The sequence below is a fragment of the Nesoenas mayeri genome (assembly GCF_963082525.1).
Source record: "Nesoenas mayeri genome assembly, chromosome: 4".
Classification (NCBI taxonomy): Eukaryota; Metazoa; Chordata; class Aves; order Columbiformes; family Columbidae; genus Nesoenas; species Nesoenas mayeri.
Window position 1 is genome coordinate 12,136,914 of NC_137540.1, and position 18,909 is coordinate 12,155,822.

General features: G+C 39.5%; 1 protein-coding gene across 2 annotated transcripts in view; it reads right to left on the reverse strand.

Annotated features, from left to right (window-relative positions):
* The window catches only part of TRPC3 (transient receptor potential cation channel subfamily C member 3), a 41,213-nt gene that overhangs the window by 18,024 nt on the left and 4,280 nt on the right, over nucleotides 1-18,909 (reverse strand). For both annotated transcript variants that reach the window (XM_080343997.1, XM_080343996.1), the window contains exons 2-3: nucleotides 12,603-13,374; nucleotides 3,139-3,324 (exon numbers count right to left, since the gene is read on the reverse strand). In XM_080343997.1, coding sequence (XP_080200123.1) covers nucleotides 3,139-3,324; nucleotides 12,603-13,374 — 958 coding nt within the window. The remainder of the gene's footprint in view (nucleotides 1-3,138; nucleotides 3,325-12,602; nucleotides 13,375-18,909) is intronic.

Consider the following 18,909-nt stretch of genomic DNA (forward strand, 5'->3'; position numbering starts at 1 on the left):
GAATGGGAAGAACCAGGAAAGGAGCTTAAAGGGAGCTGGGCTAGGGCTGGGAACCAGCCCAGTGCCCTCTCGCATCCATCCAGAGCTGTGTGCTGGTTCATTCCTCCTGCCCTATCAACACTTCGATCTGACCCTGAGAGGAGATCTGCCTGTGCTATAATTTTCCCCAGAAAAGGAAGGAGTTAGTGAATAAGATGCCAATGGTTATGGCAAGCTCTTCTCTGGCAGTAAGTTTAAGGGCTCTTGAGAAGGTCTCAGTAACTTATTTACTGTTGGCAACTGTACAATATGCACCACTTCCAAGTCCTCAGAGCAACTTCTGTCATCTCTCCCATCCATAAAAGCTCTGAAATTCATCCTTCTCTGGCTCTGCTGAAATCTCTGAATTTATGATTTCATTGTTGTTATTTTCAGCAGCTGAAACCTCTTCTCAGGTTTGTGGTTTTCTGGGTTTTTTTTCTTGTTTATCTGTCTCCCCCAGCTTCATCTCCTTCAAGGACAGTAGTTCACATCGTATTTCACGTACCAATCACATCACCCTACACTTTGTTGCTTTCGCATTTCTCTTCTCTCATCCTACCTTCCATGCAGTTTCTTACTTTTCGTTACATTTGTTGATCTTATTATCACAGTTATCTAATATTTTAGGATGAAATCTAAACTCCAGTGAACAACAAAGATGCATAAGGATGGTATCTGGCCACTAAAAAAAAAATAAATAAATAAAAATCCCAATTTTAATTTAGCTGCTTTTCCTGGCATGACTGACTGTAACAGTTCAGGTGCATTCAGTTTCATGACCATGAAGCAAGGCATCAGTATGTAATTACTTTTCTGTATGGCTATGAGCAATTATAATGTTATTCACTCCTAACACCCTAATGACTGAGTTTAGACACAGCAGAAACAGATCCTGGCATACTCTGATAAACAAACATACAATATACAAAGAGAATTTTGAACCTTCTTTGTTACCTATCAATTAGAGACTACAGTGTCTGAAAATTAAGTCCTGTGATTTTACTCAAACTCTTATTGATTTCACTCAGAAATTCCATTCTGATTTTTATCTCAGCAAGAACTGCAGAACTTGGCCCAACGTCAGTAACTTCTGTAAAATATTGTTGGCAATCTAAAGACAGAGTTAAGACAATACAAAAAGCTCTACCACAGCAGCAATTCAGCACACAAAGCAAGACTCCATGTTCTGACTCATTTTCTTGGGTTTAATTCCCTTAGACCTTCAGTGTTGGGGCTGCAGTGTCAGTCTGAACCTTAGCTTCAAAATCCTGTTTACAGGATGTGCTGCTCTTTAATGCAGTGTCCAGGGTATTAAGTGCAAGCGTTTAACTACTAATAGAATTTAAAACTGCATTTCCCTACCAGTGAACTTCTGAGCACATTTGTCCACTTGTCATATGCTTTTTCTTGTGTTTCCTCGCTCTGCAAAGGGCATACGGCTCATTAACCATTTCATGGAACTGCAATTCTATTTGGCTGTACGGTGAACTGACCTTAATGTAGCTGACCCAGAAGCGCAGCTAGAAATACTGAAAGATAAAACATAAGCCACGTCCTTATCCTCTTCCTACGGTGATAGAGTTGAAAGCACCTCGTGTGGAGTTCCCTCATCTGAATCTGTTCTACAGTCAGAATGTTGCTATAATCTTCCACAATGGTAATGGAGCCAATCCGAGCATCAAAGGACCACCATGGCAGAGCCATTTCCTGGCTTGATCCTTGTCATGCCCTCTGGAATGGCCATTTACATGGAACAGCAGGTGCATGAATACGGTAACAACTCTACACCATCTGTTTATTTCCTTCCACCAAAATCATTAGTCTTGTACATTATGAACTGTATTTGTCAGGAACTGGAGCCAAAACTTACAAGTTTATGTACAAATAATTAATCTCTTGCAAGAGAAGAGGCTAAGTTTGGTGCACAGAAAACAACGGTAACAAAAGGAAATAAAAAACAAACCCGTTCTCTTCATTGGTTGAAACCAACACTTCCACAAATACAGCCTTCTCTTTGGATTAGGTATTATCACACAGAATGGCGAGAAGACACATCCTTACTTTCAACAGGGAGAAAACACGGCTCCACTGAAAGCTTCCTTTTTTTTTAGCTTAATCAGAACAATCTAACCAATTGTATATAACCCTGTGTGGTGGTTTAACTGAAAATGGGCTAATTTTCTTTGTGAAGTTAGAAACCTTTCTTTTCCATAGCTAGCATGCTCACTATTTGGACTTAGTCTGAGAACAAGCAGATAACAGCTCAGCACAGAGCTGATGTTTTTAATTGCTCTGATCAAGGACATTCTGAGCGCTCTGCCCACAGGTGTGAGGCACTGAGATAGGGGGGCAGAGCCTGACTAACATCCACACTGATCAATAAGAGTATTCCATCCCATTAGCGTCATGCTCCAGATTTAAGAGTGGGGCCTTCTGGTTTCTTGCTCTCTTCTTCTCTTTCGCTATCTCTCTCTCTCTTTGAGGGTAGCTGGGGAAGTTTTGGTCAGGAGGTTTAGCCTGGTCTTCTGCCATTTTGCAGAGGCCTCTGGGCTTTTCTGCCTTTTTTCCTCTTTCTCTCCCTCTGGGATCAGCTTCAGGACCAGGTGTGGCTTGCTGGGACTGGCTGTTCAGTTGTGGACAAAGTTCGTGAGGAATTGCCTTGAGTATCTTTTATTTCTATTTTATATATATATTTACTAGTAGAGTATTAGTATTTTTATTTTATTAATTATAAATAATTTTTTATTAAACTGTGTTTATCTCAATCCAAGTTTCTTCCTTTCCTTTTGATTCTCTCCCCTGTTGCACGGCGGGGGGAAAGGGGGTGAGCAAGTGGCTATCGTGGTTGTATTGCTAGTTTGGGTTAAACCACAACACCCTGCTAACACAGCTGATTTATGTCACTGAAATCTCCTGCCAATTCTCAGCTGTAGACAGCAGATTAAATGAAACTCCATCATAATCCCCTTCTGCCAGCTTCTGCCTTGTGAGAATCCTGATTACACACACTATCCCTCAGCAATGCATCTGACCACCAATTCGTAACACCTGTGGAGTAAACTAGATAACACTGCATTCTTATTACACTGTATGAAAGCGCTGCCCATGGGGAGTTACCTTTTTGACTTCATACTTAATGGCCAGCTTCACACGGCTCAGCGATGCCCTGTGTCTCTGCGCTTCCACTGGCTCAGAATTCAAATCCCCATTCAGAATGGCCTCCACTTCTTCTGAGTCTCGGCAGAGATCAAGAACACCAACCACGAAATCCTTGCACTGCATAGACAGCTTGCGGTAGTCATTCTGAAACAGAAGGGTTAGAGAAAATGGCCCATGATGAATGTGAACAGCAAGGAATAAAGAACATGTACAAGTTGCTAAAAATTAACAGTGTTTGACTTTTAAACACTATGTCAAGGTAGGAGCATATCAGACATTATGGACTTCTTGTATAGTGGAATCATTTCTTCTCTGATATGAAGTGGCCACTGGAGCAGACGATGACAGCTGTTTACCAGGGTATGGAAACACTACATAATAGCATGATGAAAATAACCCAAATGGGCTGCAAGGGGAAGCTGAATGGACAAATAAGAATAGCACAAATCAACTGGAACTCTTAAAACACAAACCTCACCCTTGCAAGTACTTTGCAGACAATTAATGAAATAGTTCTTACAGGGTTGCCTCCCAAGCTACAAATGTATGTCTGCTCTTTCTACACTGGGAAAATGGCTGTTTACTCTTTACTCTGATGTACAATGTATGTATCTGATGTCCTCTCAGATTTCTAGGACATCTTTCTCTGAGATGCAGCCTTTGCTTTCCTCACATAAAGCTACAATTGGAAGAGGAAACTTGACAGAACCTGCCTCTTTTACCCTGTTGTATTGAGTGTTTCAGTACCCAATGGAAAACAGCACAGCTTTCTTTTTCAATTACTCCACCACCTTCCTTCATCCCTGCCCCACCACCACAAAGGCCAGTCGGACTCGTCTATCTCTCTGTTTTTGTGTGGTTACCGTTCATCTTCAGACACTGCCTTTTTAACAGCACTTTTGGGCAGCACAGATTTTTCCTTTGTGGTTCCTGCATTCTCAAAAACGCTCACTTACTGCTTCTGTCCTCATCATTTTATCATTTAATTACTATTCTTTTTCTTGAAAACCTCACTTTTTTTCCCCTTTCCTATATAACTTTTCCCTCCCTTACTGCTAGTTTTGTTACTTTTTTAACCTAGCATCTATAAAACGAGATAGAGACACTTGCAGTAATCTCAAATTAGTAGTTTCAAATTATTTTGGGAGAAGAAGCTGCACAGGAAAATTGCAGGAATCAGCTATCAATCCCATAGTTCTGATTGATGAATCAAAATGAAATAACTACTGGAGACAAACAAATACTCCTAGGAACTGTGTTATTATGGAAGACTGACCTCCCAGATACAGACTTGGAAACAGTCCTAATCATAGACCTAAATAGGACCCAGTTATTTCCTTTGGTCATAGACAACAAATTAATTCAGTTGTCAGTGAACCAACAGGATATAAGGCTATTTTAGATTGTTTTTACAACAGAATTATTATACATCTGTGAGAACTTGAACACTGACCCTTAAATTTCCCATTTCAAGCAAGAGTTGCTTACACATTTCACTACAGCTAAAGAAAGGCAGCTACTGAGATGGTTGAGCAAAAACCATTCTAATCATCAGACACAATCTAATGTTAGTTCAACAGGAATAAGATTGGTCATCGATTTTTCTTTAGCACTATAAAGTAGCTGTAAATCTTCTATTTGCAGCACATGGGAGGATACACTAACTCCACTGACTTCAGCAGTAGTACTATATAGATAAAAGAGAAGCTACATTCATTCTCACCTGAATTTCCAGGCACTTGTAACTTTAAAATAAAAATAAGTCTTTATTTTAATATTATTTCTAGCTATCTTATGCTCAAAAGTGCCATCTCATTAAGGTTTAATAAAATTTAGTTTGGATGGTTTTGTATAATTCAAATCGTTTATGACACATCACAATCTAAATTTTGTCCTTGTGTGAACGAGCACAGGCTGTCCAGTTGTGGGGAGAGGCTTCACTTACAATGTCTTTTCTCATTCCTTTGCTAACTGTGAAGAAACAGAAGGAGAAATAGTGGACTTCTAATAGTTAGGAGATAAGAACAGTTGCTCTTCCTAAAGGTTCACTCCATTTTCTTTACCATTTAACCATTCTGTTTTTCCTTATAATAAAACAGACATGTAATACCAAAAGTTATATTACCAAGAAGTTACTTCTGAACAACTTTGAATATAAAAGTCAAGACAATCTAATTTTGTTTCCTTGTGTTTAAGGCATAACCAAGTCTTCCACACAGGAAAGTACAAGTACAGCCCAGCATCAGGTTCATAAAACAGAAACATTCAAGTAAATTTTTGCTATAGTTACATACACAGTTCAAAAGATCAGTTAACATAGTTTTCTCAATTAGCAGAAACTAGGCAAGAAGAATACATTTTCACAGGCAGTTACAATTGCAAAATATTGCCTACAAACAGTAAAGTGGTGTAAAAACACCTTAATTTGGCAAAAGGGGGACAAACTGTGATTGCAGTAGTATCACATGAAGACTGCTATTCAATAGAGTACAGATTGTTTCATCTCGCTGTTCTCTCCTCCCCACAAGTGTGTCATTGCTGCTGACTGATCCTGGCAGAGGGTGCAAAGATTCTGCCCTCACAGCTCACACTGTGTTAACTGGCACCCTGACAAATACACTCTGTGAATAGCGCTGATGGTCCCTCAAGGACAGATTGCTTTGCATGTGCCTACTACACAAGAGTCACCCACATTTCTGCTGAAAAATTAAAAGTGCTACACGTTTCTTGACAGGTATATAGACCTTATGTTATCCTTATTGCCAGAACAGATTAAGGATATGATGGATTAAGTTTTATTTTGTCAAATATAAGGATTAAATACATGCTATGTTCCTTAGAAATGTTGTTATGAGAACTGAAAACCAGTACGTGCGTTGTTAATATCTGACTGAGGCTTTGAATCTTATATTAGGAAAATCTGTCAGATTTTCCTCTCCAGGTTTTTACTTACACATTAGCAAATCAAATTTCTCTTAGTCTATTTGATTGCTTTACATTACCCACATTGTAAACATGGGACCTAATTCTCAATCTTCTACCTCTAGGGTGTTGTGTGAATAGCAGAAACCAGAATCTGTGGTCTCAGTCACCCACATACGCCTCTGTTTACTCTTGAGAAAACACTGAGAGCAAGTGAAGCCATCAGATCACGGTATCACAGTATGTTTGGGATTGGAAGGGACCTCAAAAGATCATCTAGTCCAATCCCCCTGCTGGAGCAGGAATGCCTAAGTGGGGTCGCACAGGAACCCATCTCCTCCCTGTCCTAAACAGGGCTACCAGAGCTCCCTGTGCGAAGCATCCAGATCCATGTTTGAAAAGCTCAGCTACACACTGTGCAAGTCGCCCATTTGTTAACATGAAGCTGCTCTTCAGGGGAATGCCAAAGAGGGTACGGCTCCAATTGGCCTGCTTATATACCATGGTTCTTCACCTGTTTTTCCTCATAATACAGGGACGCTGCTTCCTTGATCAACAAAGTGCTTCTTCAATTAATTCACAACCTAACTCAGCTGTTTTTACTAGCTGTATCATCTTAAATAATCTCTCTCTCAAAAAAAAAGAAAACGTTACAAAGATGTCTGTGTAACATCAAAAATATCAGCCTGTATTCTGCATTTCGCAAATATCATAGCAGACCCTGGTATATAATGGATGACTGATGATAACTGGAATTGCGGAACTGTGTCTCAGGAGCAGTTTCAGAAGACCCTGGCACACACCAGTGGTTGGATCTCAGCCTGTCCAACTCTCCATACTCTGTTTTCACTCATAACATTAGAGATTGCCCTCTGAGTTCATCTAAAACTTCTACAAATAACATATCAATCTGTGTGAAAAGAATGAAGCATATGAAGAAAACCCTTCAGTTGATCTTACCCATAAGATTTTAATTATTCCAAAGAAAATTTATTACTGAGCAACTACATGTAGTCAAAACGTGTACGTTTTCTATTGTATGAGAGCTATATTCCTGTAAGCACCACAGTTTGTGCCTGTGCACAACTGCACAACCAGTTCCCACACTGCACATGCAATCATAGATGCATGGTGAGTAATACATATTAAACGGCTGTATTGAGATCACATACATAGTCAGTTTGCATATGTAACTGCAGGAACTGTATATGCAAATAAAGCACATAATTTTACTAATGATTATGGATCTGGGCCCTGTCCTTTTAAATTTGGACCTAAACATAAATCAAGCTTGAACACTCTTTGTTAGTTCAGCTGAGATAACACTATGTAAATTTACTTGGAACAGTGACAGACGCCACTTTTAGACGCACATCCACATCTTCCGTTGGTTTGAGAAGGAGCTTTTAGCAGAACTGGGAACAGGGATTTATCCCACCTAAAGCAGGACTGTGATCTTTTTGATTCTTACTCTGATGGACCAAATTCCAACACGGTACTAGCTAGCACAATTTCCACTGAGAGAACTGAGCTGCTTACACAGGACAGTATTTAGTTGAGAACTGATATACAGAGACTATCACGTGGCTTTTTAGCTACTTTGTCCTGTTTTTTTGGTTTGTTTGTTTTTTGTTTTTGTTTTCCTACAGTGACTCCAAAAGGAAGTTCCATCAGCTGTTCTGACTGCTAGAAATTCTCCTGTCACTGTGCAGTAACAGTTTAAAAGTTCTCAGGAAAGAGGGTAAATATCACAGAATCACAGAATGTCAGGGACTGGAAGGGACCTCAAAAGCTCATCCAGTGCAATCCCCCTGCTGGAGCAGGAACACCCAGATGAGGTGACACAGGAAGGTGTCCAGGTGGGTTTTGAATGTCTCCAGAGAAGGAGACTCCACAAATATCAATTAACTTTAGTGACCCAGTGGCCAGGGCCTGCTGAAAATAGAAGAACAAGAAAACATAATAATTGGGAATATTTTTATTGTATTTTCTGTTGCTACTGGGACTGGAAAACACGATTCTCCAACTATAGTAATGAACATCTTTTTACCTTAGGACAAGATACAGTTCCAGTCTGAGCTTCCCTAGCTAGTCTGTTGGGTACAAAGCTGTAACAGCTCAGGGGTCTCTAACCACTCATAAAGACAGGTGACGGTAGGACAACACTCCATAGCTTGCTCTGACTTCATGAGGCTTATTCTTTTCAACAAAGGAATTAACTAATAGATTCAATACACTTCGAAAACACTTTCTGAGCAGGAATATTTTTTTTATAAAAGCCCTTATAAACATCCAAATTGGTGAAGAAGTCCAGAGTGAAGCAAAATTTTGGTTTTGCATCTTAGACTCAGAACTTCATCCACAGTGCTTCTTTCTTTCTAATCATCTCTACTGAATATAAAACACCCCTAAAAACCTGACAGGAGAAAATTTCATCAGCTGCTTTAAGAGGCTGAAATTCGGTGTGATAGCAGTAGGCATGGAACAGTGAAGGGCTGGAATGGACACCAGGATCACCAAGGAAGCAAGAGAAATACTGTAGCTCCTGCCCTGGCCACAGGGATGATATGCTGCTATTCCGGCCACTAAAATGATGTCTTGCTGCTTTGAGAACCATGCACTGATTATCTCTGCTGTTTCTCAGCTGGTTTTCAGATCTAAAGAGGAATCACCAGCATGTTCAGAGACACCAGCCATGCTTTGCTGGGATTAGAAAATGCAATGAAGAAAACAGAGAATAAAAAAATAAGTAAAGAAAATCAGGTGAGCACTTAGAAGAGAGACGGGAAAAAAGGAAATACAAAGAGGGAAGTGAATAGAAGAAAAGAGGGGAAGAAGACAAATGGATGCAAAGAACAAAATGGGGTAAACAGTGTCAAGAAGCAACTACAGTAAAAGAGATGAAGAGTAAAAGGAGAAATAGGAGCTTGCAACAAGGGCTTCACAAAGGTGTAAGAAGTAAGGAAGCTCGAGGAGAAAAGTAGTAGAATAAAATGGTCTCTCGGGCTCCAGTTTCCCCATCTATTTTTACTCAATACTTGTTTCTGGCTACATGTCTCGTATCTTACAAGAAAAATGAGGGTTCACTGGTTTCTTTGAATCACTTCTGAAGGGAAAAATCTTAAAAAAAATCAGTGCAATTAATAAGGCTTTTTAATGTTCATGGGGGGCTGACCGTCATGAGTGAATGTCCTAAGCCACCTGCCCACATTTCTAATACACTTGTGCAGACTCTGATTTGCACTTGAACATCAGAATTTGTTAGTGCAAATCATAAGTGATAGCAGTGGACTGGACTCTACATATGCAAAGGATGTTTCAAATTTAGCAAGCATTTTCTAGGAAGCTTTGCCCTCAGGCATTTTTAAACAGGTCCATCCTGTATTCTTTCTCTGTTGGAAAAATCACATAGAAAGGTATTTTCTGTGTGACTGCTCCACATCAAGTAAATGCATTGCTGCAAGCAAACACAGGAAATGCTATGGGTTTTGATGTAACATAGATATTAAGAATAAATCATGAATGTAATCAAAAGTCCCTCCAAAAATATCAATCCATTTTGTGTGGAAGATAAATGATTTTTTGCATTTTTCTCTACCCTGAAACAATTCTGCTCAGTGTTGTGCTATGGAATGAATTTGATTGGAACACTTAAGCATTTCCAGTGATAACCCTAAAGGAAAGCGCACCAGAAGTCTACCAGTCATTCTCCCTCATATGGAGTGTGAATGTTGGAGTAGAAGCCTTCTGCTCTGGGACATGACACAGCACACAGTTGTTAGCAAAAGACATTTGGATGACGCACCTACAGAAAAAGCACTGAACAGACAGATACAAATTGGACTTACATCAAATGTGGCAAGCTCTCACAATGGACCTCTGTAAGACACAAGCGCTGCTGGTTTTCTCCTCCATCTGCCTCTCCAGCTCTCAGGGCAGCGTCTCATATTAATTCATGCCACAAACAGCCCCATTACACCTGCCCACAGCCCCGGGGGGAAACCCAATTTTCTCATCAGCCGTGCAATTTCAGTCCTTCCTGAACTCGGTTTAATGGTGAAAAATGGTAGAAAAATTCCTTGCCTCTTCTTTTTCCCCCTCCCTCCTTCCCTTTTCTACCACCCCTTCTGCCCAGGAAGGGCAGCCAACTGTTGATGCCAGAGGAGAACAAGCAGCTCTCCTGCCAGGCCTGGTAGAGACAGAAAGAGCACTCTGGGACGCATAAGAAACAGAAGGAAGATAGATAGATATGAGGTCAATAAGGAGAATAATTATTTCACTCAAATGTTTTAATTTTAATTAATTTCCATGCTAGCCACAAGCCAGGAACAATTTCTACTGTAGGTGCCAAAACTGAATTGTCTTTTACACCTGTCAAGGGTAGCAGCCATGTAAGTGCTACTCTCAAATAGTGAAATCTGTGCAAATAGTGCCTTTCTTGGTTTCTTAGGCATCTCAAAATATCAAGAAACAGAGAGTAAACAGTTGAAAAAACATTTAAAAATAAAGAAAAAAAAAATTGAAACTCAGAATATTTTTTGTATTCTGCAACAATTCTAATATTTTTAAAACTGATGGGTTTCTTTTAAGTTCTGGTTTGAAATGAGAAGTCGCACCAAAAAACATTGCCTTTTCTCCTCCAAAATTTCAAGCTATTTGTTTCCCGACAAGATTTGTATTTGTGGTATTAGTACCTACGATACAGGAGCTTCCCATGAGTTTTACATCTTTTTTACTGAAATTTCTCTATTCTGTTCTAATCACCTACATCCTCCCTTTACAAAATCATGATGCAGCTTGCCTTATATAACTTTTGGTGGCAGAAATTGCATTCTTGGGTTCCTAGGGGGTTGCATGGCACTTGAATTGAGTCCCTAAACACACCAGTGTTTCTGAACACGGGTACATTAACAAAATTTGTATGCAATATCATAAAGAAAAAGATGGAAACAAAATCACCAAAATGTTATTCAAGAAACCCATGAATCTCCATCTCGGGCACACAATCTGAAGACCTTGTGGCTCTCAGGTCATTGGCCCAGTTGAAAAGAAATTGATGATAAACAGGGCTGAGTTATACTCAGAGATTTAACCTTCTACAATGGTCTCTAAATGAGGTACATAACTGTAATTCATTGTGTGAAGCACATAAGCCAACAGGCTCTGCGTATATTACAAAAATCTTCAGTTCTTCAATTTTATATTTACAAAGGGCTTTACCAGTTCAGTAGTTTTTCAGCATAGAAAAAAGAAAAATCTGACATTTTTTCTACACTTCTGAATATATATTAATACATTAAGGAAGTACTCAATCCATTTGCTGTATTATACAACACACAACACGGTACAAGGGGGTTTCTTCAGCAAAAGAGGGAGAGTCAAGGTTTAAGCTGACTTACACTTTATCAGTACATGGTATAACACAGGAATCCTTCTCAGCATTAAAACTTTATCTTTACTCAGCTACATCTGGAGCTACAGCTTCTCAGGAGTTTAAAACTGTTTCTTCCTCTCCTGGTAAAATTCACTTCATTAATTTCTGTTTATTTTCCTCCAGGATGTTGTATATTTCTTCTCAGTACTCCACAGTGTTGGCAACGCTTGTTGTTGTTTGAAAGGGTTAACGCATATTTTGCCTCAGATCATTTACAAAGATATTAAACAAGTGGTACCCAACACAGACCCTGCAGAACCCCATTACATTTTTTGCTACCACTAGGTAAAATGCTGTTAATACCACCACTCACTGAGGACAATCTGTCATTCCCCAAGGTGAGTTTTTCTTATCACATTCAGTCTCCTGAGGTTTGTTTTTATGTTTTTCAATAGAACTGGGAAAAAAAGAAGCACACAAAACCAAACACCAACCACAACACTGGGCAACAGCTCCCTAAGTCATTAATTGTCTGATGGAGAAGCTGAAATATCCAGAAGAGTCAGGGCACCGACATACTAAACCAAATACGGCTCAAAAACAGGTAGAAAGATCGACATCTGTAATCAGTCTAACAGCTGGTTTTGAATGAGTGACATTTCCAAAACATGCATCAAAAACCCCCACTTCCGGCATTCAAATTTGAACACATAACTCAAAATGATCATAAATAAGCAAGAGGGAATAAGGTCAATGCTGCAGTATGCTCCAGTAAAGTGTAATGCTTCTGCCCAACATTTGTAACTAAAATTCATCTTTGCCTGCTACAGAAAATAGAACTGTTTTCTGTCTGCTGTGAGGTTATCAGAATACACACTGCCCCTCTTTCCAATTTTCTCCATACACACTAGGTGCAAAAGCAATTTCATTTCATTAAAAGTTCTTTTTTAAAAGGCTTGTGTATTGAAAACTCAAAATCAAGAACAAAAGAGAAAAAAATCATAAAAGCATTTGCAGTTGAAAAGCAAAGACACAGAAAATAACTTCAAGCATCTAAAGATATCACAAAGTAGAAGCAACCTTAAAGCTACAACAAAGACAGAAAGACACACCACAACACCATTACCTTGAATTCTTTTTCAATGTTGGCCAACTTGGCAAGTTCATTGCTGAGTTCTAGAGCAGTGAGTACCGGATCTTCACTGGAGAGGGACAGATAAGCCGGGCTAGCCAGTCCTTTGTATGCATTTATTCTTGACCTAGAGTGGCTGAAAGAATCATGCTTTTGCTTCTCTGTACAGTCATTACATTTGCAGAAATAATCATGAGGTCTTTCTATCCTTGCTCCTTTCATCAACAGCATGTGCACGACTTCGTATTTTTGGCAGTGGGCAGCTAAAATTATGGGAGTGATATCTGGAGAAAAGCGGGTACCGTCTTCGTCATAGGAATAAAAATCATCATCCTGGAGCTCCTGCTCACAAGGGCTCAGAGTCAGTCGCTTATTTACTGAAAACCCAGGATGATTCAAAATTGCTTCTACTATCCTAATGTAGCCCTTGCTGATTGCAAGCAGCAGGGCATCTCCAATCCGTGCCAAGTTCTCTTTTTTTAACAGAAGTTCTGTCACCTCCAAATGTTCATTCCCTACAGCAAGCTGCAAGGCGTTTTGGCCCATGTAGTCAACACAGTTGACATTCAGTGTTTTTGACTCCTCCAGCATTTTGCGCACCACAGGTATGTTCCCGTACTCAGCTGCATCCAGAAAGCGCTCTTCTTCAGCGGTAAGACTAGTGCCCCTGTTGTTGAACATGAACGCCGGACCTCTAATGGCCTGTCGCCTTCCCTTCTCCCTCATCATAGTCATACGTCTCAGAGAAGGACTTTCTTCAATGTACCTAATGAGAAAACAAAAACATAATGGCATTTCATTGTGTTGGTTATTTGTAGCTTCCACCCCTCCTGCAGCTGCAAAAATAATTGCTTATTTTGTCTCTTGTCCATCTATTGACAAGAAGCATTCTTTGCTGTGATCTTTCTGCCTTCATATTTGCTTGTCTGCAATCTAAAGGCACTTGCAGGCTCTGCTAGCATGGACAACAGTAGTATTGTTTGGGTTTGTTGGGTTTTTTTTCTTACTGTAAGACATCACTTCTCTTTAGAAATCCCTCCCAACTCACTTCAGTGTGTATATATATATATATATAATTAAAACACATCTACTATACTACTTCCGGTAATAATTAACACTACCCACCATAGTCATTCAAGCTGATGGTTTAAGGAAGGCAACAGTTATGTTTACCATGTTGTAGTTCACATAAACAAAAGGTGAAAACAAGTTTTTCTTCCTGATGTCTTGCCAAGCAACACACAATGAAGCCTGATCTCATGCTTTCTACTGTTTACTACTAGAAATGTTAGCCGAATATGGAAGATTCTACTCACGAGTCAATTTGGCCAAATTACAAGCATTTAAAAAACATGAGTTCATACATGTTCAACAGACTTTCTGGATACTAGTAACTAAACCACTCACAGATTCCAGGCACTGGGCATGACCCAGTGTAGACTGGGATCAGCAGTCATTCCAGCTGCACTTCTGCAGTGCTGTGGGTTATGTTGAGCTTATTTCTGTTATCCATCTACCATTCCAGGAGAGGAAGGGTAAGAAAGAATCTAACATCATTACGTGACTATGTATCTTTGTAAAAGGCCTCATACATTCTTGTAATGCAATCAAGAAAAACAGGAAAGTCAAAGAGCTACTGAATGAAAATGAAAACTGGGATAGCAGGCTGCCCTGGAGAGAGGAAAGTGAGATTGTTTAGGAAAGGGAACTGAGAACTAACTGGAGAAGCTGTGAACTCCCCTCAAAAACTGCTAGCAAAAGCAGAAAGAGGGAGAAAAAGGAACAGGGTGGGAGGCAGGGGAAAAGTGAGCAAACTAATTCAGAAAACACAGAGACTGAAATTATGAACCAGTGCAGATAGTGGCTGAGAGCAGCGGGGAGTAAACAGGAGTAGGCTGTGAGAACAGACAGATCAGATGTTGAGCCGGATCTTGCTAGATAAGGAAAGTAGAGAGGGGAGAGGAGGTTCAGAGCAGTGAGATTAGGAGCTGCAAAGAAAATGCACTTAGGATGAGAGGTTGAAGAGCAAATACTACCTAGCCAGAGAAAACAGCAACGGGAAACAGCTGCCTGGCCAGGTCTGAAGTAACAGAATGACGGGATCAGGCCCAAGTGGTCACAGCTGGGGCAAGAACAGAAGCACTAATGCCTGCCAGAGCACAGGTACTCAGGATACCACAACCTTCCTTCACTACCATCTGCAAATAAATCTGAAACCTATCAGCAATCTCCCTTTCCTTTCTAATCCAGCTCAATATTGAGAAAGACAGCCTCCAGCTGCTATCAGTTAAACCATTAGCTCGAGGGCTGGAGATCACTCCAGCTGATTTGATGGGCACAGAGGCATCAGAGCAGCTGATAATATATGAGTCAATAGAGGCTGTGCTTTGAATACATATAGCACTATATGTATGCTACGTAGAGACAAAGAGGCTTTATAAATTTAAAATTTGTTTCTTAAGTACTACGTGCCTCTGTTTCTCATCTATTAAAAAAAAAAAAGAACATTTGGCTCTCACTTTACATGACCATTGTGAAAAGTAATTAATGCACCTCGGTGGAAAAGTCAGATACAAGAGTAAAAGGCCAGACAGAAAAACTCAAGAGGACATTAATCCTTCTACCCTCAGTGCAAAAGCCAGGTAATGTGCATTAGGAGAGATGTGGGTCCACATAATGAATGCTCAGGGCAAAGCAAAATATCAAATAGCCCTTTTTAAGCAAACCCTGTTAGTCTGTGAAAGAGCAGAACTGAGGGAAAAATGGCACACGCACACAAAGGCTACACATTAAAGTGAACACAGAGGAACCAGCATGGGCAGCTTCAAAAGCTGCATATCCTAATTGCTGCAGGTTTCAATCCACAACCACAGTAACATTCTCCTAAATGCAGTCCTTTTTATTTTTTGTATGACCTTTCAACAATGAGCTTAGCTGTATTACCACTGCACAAAATATGCCTTTGACATCACTGGATTTCCCCATATGCAGCAATGGCAACCCTAACAGTTTTCATTGGGCATAACTAATCCCATTCAGGTTATAAGAATATGTATAGACTTCCAGCTATCTGCATCAGTTGTAATAAATGCAGCAAAACATAAAATCTTAATCACTTTATCACAGCTACAAATATCATGAAAGCTAGTCCATACTCTGAACATTTCAGTTAATACAAATGGGCAGTTCCATTGCAGACCAAGTAAAGAGATTGTAATACTCATTACCAAGGGCAGGCCTCTCCTGGGATGAAGCATTTCATCTTTCTACATTTTCAGGTGTGGCTGGTGTTTCTGGACTACCAGAAATTATCTGGGCCGCACTGCAGTGTAAGCAATGCTAACTTCTCAAAATATGTGCCAAAATCACTTTGTCAAACACAGCAGATCCATTCTTCTTCACTTCTGTAACACCTTCTTTAAGCCTATGACAAAGGCTGCATAACAGATAGGATTTGTGACTGTCAAACAACTGATCTAGTGTCTTAAACCTCTGGCATATTTCACATTTGGGAGCACTCAGACAAAGATTTCAGCCTGGAGTACACATGGTAAACAGCTACAGTATGCTACTACCTTATTCCCCAACAAAATCAGAAGTAAACCTGGGAACATTGTGTTTTCATAGTTACCTTTTCAATAAGATCTTATAGTCTGCCACACTATTATGTTTCTATTCTTCTTCCACATCTAAAAACATACAGCTATGGAAATGTAATTGTTTACTGTAGTTTATAAAGAAAAAAGTATGTCGATTTTTTAAAAAGTAAAAAAGACAGAGCAGATTGAGTCATGCTGACTTCTTGATTTAAGATGACTCTAAACTGCCACCCTGAATCTCATTCATCTTTTATGAGATAGGTAACAACACATTTGCCTCTATATATTCAAAGAAATTTTTCAGCCTATTTTGAAATATGACACTTATTTTCTGTTTTATCTATTTTTGTTCCAAAACCCACTGTCTGACCAAGGTGATTCATCTGACTTCTGTAAAAAGAGATATATCCTTCCAATGGTGTTGCATTAGAATATCTTCCCAACAAGGAAGGTTTCCTCAGCTATAAATCTTATGACCGAAATTATTTATTCGAAGTGACTGCAATATCTTCTCAAAACAAGGATGAAAGTTGCTTTGTATTTTAATGATTAAAGTGTTGTCAAGACCTCCTGAAAAAATGCAAAGCAAAAAAATCTCAACCAGCACCACACAACCAGGAGACTGTTCAGTTCATTCACACCTCCCTCCTCTCTTCTTCCCCCCTTCCCTCAGCAAATTCAAAGACCTTGAATCCAGTGCAGCTCTGGTCAGAGTACTGCATGCAAGAGGCATCAGGTACAAGACCTCCTATACGGTTTTCTGCTCTCCTGTTCTTACATCTAATACTTTAAGCTATCCCAAAGCATGAAAAAAATGGTTTAAATTTTACTTTTAACTATTTAACTGTTTTCAGCACATTTCATATGTAATACTTGCCAACTGCAGTAATCGAAGCAACAAAATCTCAAGTCACATCTCTAAATATCATTAAGCTGGCTTAAAAATACAACAAAAAAATAGAACTAAGTAGGCATTAATTATTTGTGTTCTATTTCGTAAAGCCTTTAAAGTTCATATTCTCAACCTTGCCTCTGTGAGGAGCTGACAACTAACATCAAAAGAGGGAAGGAGAAATAGAAATGGTGATGCTACTCTTCCCAACTGTTCATAATAGTTGCAAGAACACAAGAAATAAAACTACCTGTAGAATACATGGCAAAAACTCCAGAAGAACAGTGAGCATGAAAAATGCCCAATTATTTTATGTTTATTCTTCAGCAAAGATATGCCATAACGTTAAGTTCTACTCCTACTACACAGGTTGCATATTTATACTACTTGGTATGTGGCAGGAAGGCGAGAGGACAGAATTCAGTCCCCTTTTTCTGATATGAAGAAGCAGCCAAGCCCCTCCATTTTTTCCACAATCATTTTTTACATTTCGCAGCAGAAAAATGGCCAAGGAGTCTGTAAAGCCTCAGGCTTCTGTGTGCTGCCCAGCACAACTAAGGATGAAACTGGAGAAGAGCAGTCATGTTCACTGAGGTACACCAGTCCCACCACATCTGGACATGTTTCACTTGGCCCCAAGCACACACCAGTTAGGCAGCTGTTCTGAGGAACTGAAAAGCTTCACTGGCCAGGGAGAACTTCAGAAACTGTACACCAAGCTTCAGAATCATTCATTCATCAGCATAAAACAAGGATGGTCTTAAGTTACAAGTTTTATTTCCATAACCATACTGCTACCATTAGTCATTTGCCAGCTTAAGTCTAGTTCATCACTTCCTACTAGGGAACCTCTCAATAACTTCAGTGGTAGCCTTAAATGAACATAACTCACTACAAGATGATTAACAATTAACCAAGGCATGTCAGCTCCTTGTTGAACAATATGCAAGCAGGACAAATCTATTGCAGCTTTGCAGCAGAACTCTCACACTAGTGAGGCCACAGCTCCTGAAGGAGACCACCTTTCAAGACCTTTCCCTAATGGTGAGTATCACGAGCTTTCAGATAGAGCCATGTTGTATAGACTCTGAACAACCAACTGGTTCATTACACACCAGCTAATGTTGTAAGACACAAAAACCTATCCTACCTTATAACATGTTTATATTTACCTTAAATGTTTTGATCTGAAACGTATGACCTTCATATGTGTAATAAAAACTATTTTAAAAAATTTTCCACTAGACAAGCAATGGCCACTCAACTCTTGCATTTTGTATGTAACACATTTACTATGACCTTATATTGCATCATATTGTTGCCCAGAGAGTTATTGCTACGCACAAAGATAGAAATTTGAGCAGCACAGCAACTGCAAAGGACTGGAGTAACTATTATGATTCCTCTGCTTCTACCACAGATTATTTCAGTTACAGATTTCTACTCTGTTATTCCACCCATCCCTTTTCATGTTCAGACTTTCTAATTGTAGCAGGACAGAAACGTGGGACAAACAGTTGACCTGAGAATTCCTTGTGTTCTGCTGTTCATTACCTCATCAGCAGAAATTCAGAAGATTTTTAATCTTGTTTCTAAGTCTGTTTTTTAACACTAAAAACTGCATAAGCTATTAAAAAAAAAAAGAAAAAGAAAGAGAAGTTGGAGAAGCCGAGGTTTCGTTCTGAGCCTTGCCAGATGTGTGGAACAATTTGCTATCATTTGTACTGAAGAAGAGGCTGTCATTCTCTCTGAACTATTAAATGCAATAAAAGGTGGCATCAACAATTTACAGGCAGTTTAGCCCACTGCT